The sequence below is a fragment of the Saccostrea cucullata genome, unplaced genomic scaffold (assembly GCF_032062105.1).
Source record: "Saccostrea cucullata isolate Sc308-1 unplaced genomic scaffold, CSIRO_AGI_Scuc_v1 ctg21199, whole genome shotgun sequence".
Classification (NCBI taxonomy): domain Eukaryota; kingdom Metazoa; phylum Mollusca; class Bivalvia; order Ostreida; family Ostreidae; genus Saccostrea; species Saccostrea cuccullata.
The window spans coordinates 1-7,207 of NW_026936486.1; the positions used below are offsets into that span (position 1 = coordinate 1).

The 7,207-nt window shown below is 34.0% G+C and overlaps 1 protein-coding gene across 1 annotated transcript; it reads left to right on the forward strand.

Annotated features, from left to right (window-relative positions):
- Positions 1 to 5: 5 nt before the first annotated feature.
- LOC134245707 (probable C-mannosyltransferase DPY19L1) lies at positions 6 to 6,833 on the forward strand (the record flags this gene model as incomplete). The annotated part of the gene is made up of 8 exons (XM_062727970.1): positions 6 to 89; positions 1,221 to 1,358; positions 3,456 to 3,576; positions 4,277 to 4,370; positions 4,813 to 4,870; positions 5,779 to 5,870; positions 6,382 to 6,454; positions 6,705 to 6,833. Coding segments are annotated over 8 exons (789 nt in total), but the record flags the coding sequence as incomplete, so codon positions are not given.
- Between the last annotated feature and the right edge of the window lie 374 nt (positions 6,834 to 7,207).

Genomic DNA, 7,207 nt, shown 5'->3' on the forward strand with positions numbered 1-7,207 from the left:
GGAACCATGTATATGGAATGTTTGAAAGAGATAAACATTTCTCCCATCTGTCAAACCTGGAGAGGGAATTGTCATTCAGGACTGAGATGGTAGGTCTGTAATGAATTGTGTGTGTACAGACTCACAACTACATGTCTGACACAATGGCAGTTCTCCAGTACTGTAGATTCCTGATTCAAGTAATTATTATTGCGAGATGGCTCTTTAACGTCAAATTGTGAAAATAGTAATTTGCAAAAAGACTGTTCATCAAGATAATTTACATGGATTTAGCCTCATAAATATAAAAGCGAGTAATTTTTTTTTGCTAGTGATGCTTCTTGCAAAATTAGGCAATAATTAATTACTCTTGTATGATAAGGAATTTACAGTATATACAACTGCTGATAACATTCTTTCAAACAAATATCTAGCAGTTTAACTGGAAACAATATAAATTCAAGGACAGATATATATATATATACATATTAGTTTTTTTCATAATCAGTTTTTCCGCTAACTTTGAAAACCAAGGGTCATTTTGACCCTTTGAAGTAAATTTTTGGGAGTGAAAGAGAATTTTTGAGGGTCAAATTATATTCTGAGTTTGCTACCAGCTGCAATTCTTATTTCTATAATTTGACTTTCACATTTTGAGAAGGAAACAGAAAGTAAAATGTAATTGAACTTTTTTTATTTAAACAATTTACTGATTCTCCCATTTGTATTTTGCAGAACACATCTATCAAAAAAGAGTATATCTGAAATTAAAGTGGTTTGAACATTTTGATGACTGGTTTATTAATGCTTTGAGCTTTGTTCACCTTTTTATTACCATCATTAGCTTTTTTTAACAAAGCCAAGCTGAAATAAATATACCAATGTCAGAAGCCACATTTTTCATTTGGACTTCCGGTTTTATTAAGAATTAGATAGACTGTTCATAGAATTTAATAGATTGTTGACATTGAAATACTGATTCCACTCACTGCCACTTTGAAATTAAAGCAATGATTTTTTCCTAAAAAGTTGGAATGTAAATTAATAAACTGGTTACATCAAGGCAACAATTTGGAAATTGATTTAAAAAAAAAAATTGTTATCATATTTTTTATGTGTCATGATAACCCTTCTGGTCATGTTTTAGGGAGTAAAAAGTATTTTTTTTAATGTAAACTATGCAGAAATATGTGACTACTGAAACACAATTAATTCAATCTCCTTTCTAAAATTCTTTGTAGGGTCTTTATTTTTCCTACTTCAAAACCATCATTGAAGCTCCCTCCTTCCTGGATGGATTGAATGAAATCATGTACGACAACATCACAGAATATCCTGATACTATCAACGTCCTAAAGAGGTTCAACCTTTATCCTGAGGTGAGGAATCATTGAAAATTGTGACCAATCAGAAAACAGTTGACTTAACCAGTAGCCAATCACAGAACATTTGACTTAGCCAATAGCCAATCACAGAACATGTACCTTAACAAGTCACAAAACATGTATCTTAACCAATCACAGGATATGTATCTTAACCTATCACAGAGCATGTACCTTAACAAATCATAAAACATGTATCTGAACCAATCACAGGTCATGTATCTGAACAATCATAAAACATGTATCTTAACCAATCAAAGAATGTGTATCTTAAGCAATCACAAAACATGTATCTTAACCAATCACAGAATGTGTATCTTTACCAATCACAGGACAAGTATCTTAATAACCAATCACAGAGTGTGCATCTGAACAAATCACAAAATGTGTACCTGAGCCAGTCAACATGATAAAAAAAAATGTGTATCTGAACCAATCACAGAGTCTGTTTTTATACGTGCAGTATTAGAACTCTTTAACAAATCAAAGAATCTGTTTTATGATCATCTTTCCATGTCAAGGGATTCTAATTCATTTCACTCTAATTAAACACTTGACCTAATTGATTAGGTATGAGGGGTTATCAGGGTTCGACATTAACGTTAGTCCGTTAGTCTCAGACTAACACATTTTCATTCGGACTAATCAAAATTGTAGCTAATTAGTCCGAACGGACTAATAAAGTTTTCTGGGGGAAAAAAAGAATTTACCGATGTTCAAATTTTCGACAACTTTCACTGGAAAACCCCGTAATTATTTTTAACTTTGTAGCTTCTTAGCGGGAAGTTTGGTAATTCTGAGTCGATTCGGCGCTTAATTTAAGGACTCGTTGGAATGAAATTAAACATTTTAGCGATCATGATTTAGTATTACTGTACACATAAAGAAAGATGTCGGATGTTTAGATGATGTAATCATGTATATAGAGAAAAACGAATGAGATCGGGAATACGATCGTAGTTCCTGATTGCACGGTTTCAACGAATTCTTGGTATAAACATTTCATGTAAATGCTTTGTTTATTTGGAAAAATTATAAAAGTACATTGCAACATTAATTCTATTTAATTATTTTTATTTTTGACGGACTAATAAAATTGCCCGCGGACTAGTAAAAGTAAAGAAGCACTAGTCCGGCCGGACCAAAGCCTAAAAATGTTAGTGTGGAACCCTGGGTTATGAAATGCACACTTTTAATTAGCCTCATAAAAGTTTGCATGAGCCAATTAAAATCATTGTTTTATTTAACCTGAACCTAATTTATCTGAAAAATATGCCAATTTAAAACCCAAGGAAAATTTCTATACCATTGAATAATCCAAGTAAAAGCTTGTCTTAGCTTTTGTTTCCAAATTATGTAGAATTTATTACTATCGTTTGATATTATTGCTCATTCTCCATTTCATTGGCTAACTTATTTGGTCAATAGCGTTCAAATATGTATCTCACAAGATAGCATGATACCCTAAGATAAGTATGTAAAATACTGTACAAGTACATAATTTGGCATATTTGAAATTTAGCGCAATCAATGGATATGAAGTTGTTGGTGTAATCATGAATAAGCGATACATAAATTATTTCTTAGCTGTATTCATAAATTAGCGCATCATTGTCTGCGCCAAAGCTGCTTAAAATATAAAGCCCGCTGTTTGAAGTACACGTACAGTAGTTAAGGAAATGAGGTAGGGACTACGTACCGACCCACTTCATCAAATAACACTGATATTCAAAATAGCAGGGTCTGAGATAACCAAATTTAATTGTATGCAAAGTTTTCATTAATTAAAAAACTAACTTAAAAAAAATGATCATAGTATTAAACCTGATAAATAATAAAGAAAAAATATATAGTAACAGCAACAATATTGTAAAGTGATTTCTTTTATATTAAGTTTGACAATTGTGTTTTTACCCAATAAAATCTACTTCTACAATGCATCAAGGGTGTGAATTCTTGTAGTCTATGAATGACCAATGGAAAAATACTCTTCTGCAATTAAACTTGATTAAAATTTCTGATAACAACCATAGCTGTTAGACTGGACAGAATATTGACTAAGGTCAATAAAATTAATTTTCTCACTTCTTTTAGGTAGCCCTAGGTATAGGATACCGGTGGTACGATGTGGTTATGACGTCCTTGAACAAGCCGACCAAAATGTGCTGGACAGTAAACAGGGGGGAGGGGATGTCTCCCGTACAGAGCTGTGAGGGTAAGTAGGGGAACCCCCCAACTTTTATGTATAAGTTGTCTGCCTTCTCAGTAGTTTAAGTTTTCAGCCTTCTCAATGGTTTAATTCTATTTTAACGGGATCCCCCCCTTGCCCCCAAAGTTTATGTAGAGGTTGTATGTCTTGCAATTTAGGTCATGGGGAACCATTCTAATTTTTTATAGAAGGTGTCAGATTTCTCAATGGTTTCCATATATGTTTAGGTCTAGGAGAAACCCTCCTATTTTTATTGAGGCTGTCTGATTTCTCAATGGTTTCTATCTATTTTTAGGTCTAGGAGAATCCTCCTATTTTATGTAGAGGCTGTAAGCCCTTGTCATTGTTTCTATTGTTACATGTAGGTCGAGGGGAACCCTCCTATTTTTATGTAGAAGCTGTATGCCCTTTTCATTGTTTCTATTTTTAGGTCTAGGGGAACCCTCCTATTTTTATGTCGAGGCTGTATGCCCTTTTCATTGTTTCTTTATATTTTTAGGTCTAGGGGAACCCTCCTATTTTTATGTAAAGGCTGTATGCCCTTTTCATTGTTTCTATCTATTTTTAGGTCATGGGGAACCCTCTTATTTTTATGTTGAGGCTGTCTGATTTCTCAATGGTTTCTATCTATTTTTAGGTCTAGGGGAACCCTCTTATTTTTATGTTTAAGCTGTCTGATTTCTCAATGGTTTCTATCTATTTTTAGGTCTAGGGGAACCCTCCTATTTTTATGTTGAGGCTGTCTTCCTTCTGAATGGTTTGATGATGAGTGTGTTCTTTTTGTTTGGTGTGTATCTGAGGTAAGTAGTTTCCATATCTGTTTGTCCTCAGAAAAGTTAATGAGGAAAAATTAATTTTATTTTACGCATATACAGTGGACCCTCAATTATCTGGGCGCTTTGGTTCCCGGTCAATTTGTCCGGATAATTGAAGCATCCGGATATCCGAATCACCAGTTAAACAAGACAGAATAACATTTAAAAATTTCGTTCTGATGAAAAATCGTCCGGATACTGAACCATCCGGATATCTGGCGTCCGGATATCTGAAGGTCCACTGTATGTTTAACTTAACTAAATAAATGTTTAGAAGTTTGGTTAAAGAAACTAATTTTATTTTAGATTTATGTACATGCAGAATAATTTTGATGAAGAGTAAATCTTAGTATTCTCCCATATTTAGTAAACTGAACATTGATATTAAATTATTGATAGCGATAATGCTGTTGAGTTTCTTTTTTAGTGGTAGCGTTTATGGGGGGATTCTGACCGTAGCGTCGTTTTTCTACAACCATGGAGAAGTAAGTGAACGAACAAGTAACCATAGCAACAGACACAGTGAACGAACAAGTAACCATAGCAACAGACACAGTCAAAGGTCACATGTAATAAATACTGTATTCAGGGTAAACAAGTAACCATAACAACCAAGCACTCACAGGTAACATGTAATAAATACTGTATACAGGGTAAACAAGTAACCATGACAACTGACACAGTCAAAGGTCACATAACAAATACTGTACATACTAGGTTCATTTTTGCCCCATGTTACATGTAGTTTTGCCCTTTCACACATGCAGAAATATTTGCCTTGTTTTAAATTTGTCCAGTCATTGTTCTTTGTATGTAATTTTACCCCACCTCTGTTGATTTTTCTGTGAAATCCTGGCTTACGATTGGTTGAAGTCTGTCACGTGAAGGCGGTTGATTACTTATACCCGGTCAGTTGTAAATCCATACCCGGTCAGTAAATCTATACCCGGTCGATGTATAACGTCACAAACACAAACGTGACGTCATAATAGGCACAGTGTAACTGCGATAAAGCATTTAGCAGAGAAAGTCATTTATAAACCACAGATAAAACGTAAGTGTTTCATCGGTGGGCTAAATTCGTTACATAGTCTTTTAGTGACGGGGTATGGGATGATACCTGGTTAGTAAATTTCATACCTGACTAGGCTCCGCCTTGCCAGGTATGAAATTTACTAACCAGGTATCATCCCATACCCTGTCACTAAAAGACTATGTAACTAATAATACCCTGTTCTTTGAATTTACCTTGCTTTGAATTCACCCAAATGGGCGTCGGGCCAAAAATGGGTGAAAATAAAACAGTGGGGGGATTTCTCAGCTTACAGCAGTTACTGATAAATAAATACCATGTTATGTCAATTACTTGAGGCAATTCTTTTTCTATTAATAGTGTACTAGAGTTCAGTGGACTCCACCCTTAAGAGAGAGCTTCGCATATCCATTCCTTATATTAGAGATGTTCTTAGTAACACATACTCTAAGGTAAGTCTAGCTTTGTGTATTCATTCTTTATAACAGAGATGTTCTAAGTAATTCTTTAAAGTAGGCCCTAACATTGTGTATCCATTCTTTATATTACCCGGTAGATATGTTTTTAGTTTCTCTATCTCTAAAGTAAGGACTAGCTTTGTGTATTCATACCTTTTAATAGAAATGTTCATAGTTACTCTTTCTCAAAGGTAAGAAAGAAGCACTATAATCAGAATGATTAATGGTACACAGACACAAGTAGAATTAAGGCACAAAAAGTTATTTCTGTTTTAATTTTGGCACAAAAACTTTAAGGCATAGGTTCTTAGATATATATGTCATGTACACATTTAGTTTAGAATATCATAGCCAGCATTGTTGACTACCCGTGGTTGTAAATGACCATAGATATATTAAGTAAAGTGTTATGAGAGTTGTGTTTCACAACTACCCCTTGTTGTAAACATGGTAAATGGTTGGAAATCAAGTTCTATCTGCATTAATTTTTTTTTTCTCTCTGTAGAACAAAGAAACCCTCCTACCTCCATAGTATAGGAATAGCCGTAGCAGTGGTCAGCTTTATGTTACCGTGGCAGGTCTGTATATGGCAGGCGTAAAATCTGGCATTTTGCCTGCTCTAAGGTATGCCAGTAATTTTGAAGTCATTTATTATTTAGCAGAGGCATGGTTTAAGCTCTTCACAGATGGACACAAATGAAAAAGAAAGCTTAAAAATTCAGACAGTTCCATATTAATTTATGGCAGGTTCAAATATTCAGTGAATTACTATGTAAGTTTTTTTTGAAATTTTTGAAATTTAGCCTTTTCCTCATATTTTTTTGGCAGTTTGCCCAGTTTGCCTTGATGACTCAGGGGGTTGCTGTGTTCTGTACTTATGTCCTTGGCTACATAGGATCACACAAGGTCAAAGTCATATTAACAGGGTTACTGGTAGGTAGTATTAGCAGCCTATAACCAATTATTACTGATTTATTTTCTAACAGGTTTAAAATATCAATAGACAATTGAGTTGTTTGTAAACACAATAAGTATTTTGTTTGACAAGGATTTATTTGTCATCTGTAACATCAAATCAATGGAGTGTAACACTAGCAATCAAAATGTGCATATTGAGAAATTTAAAGTTTTCAACCTTTAAAAGATTTTTAAACATGATAAAAAATCCTTTAAGCCTTGATTATTAGAAATTATATATGCATCCAAATTGTTCAAATTATGCCCCCTTCCCAGGGGAGGTTAGTTGGGGCCACATATATTTTTAAAATGTTCTATACAGAACTAAATTTTGCTTTTCTCTTGCAGAATCAAGAAATTTGGCCAATGGGCCT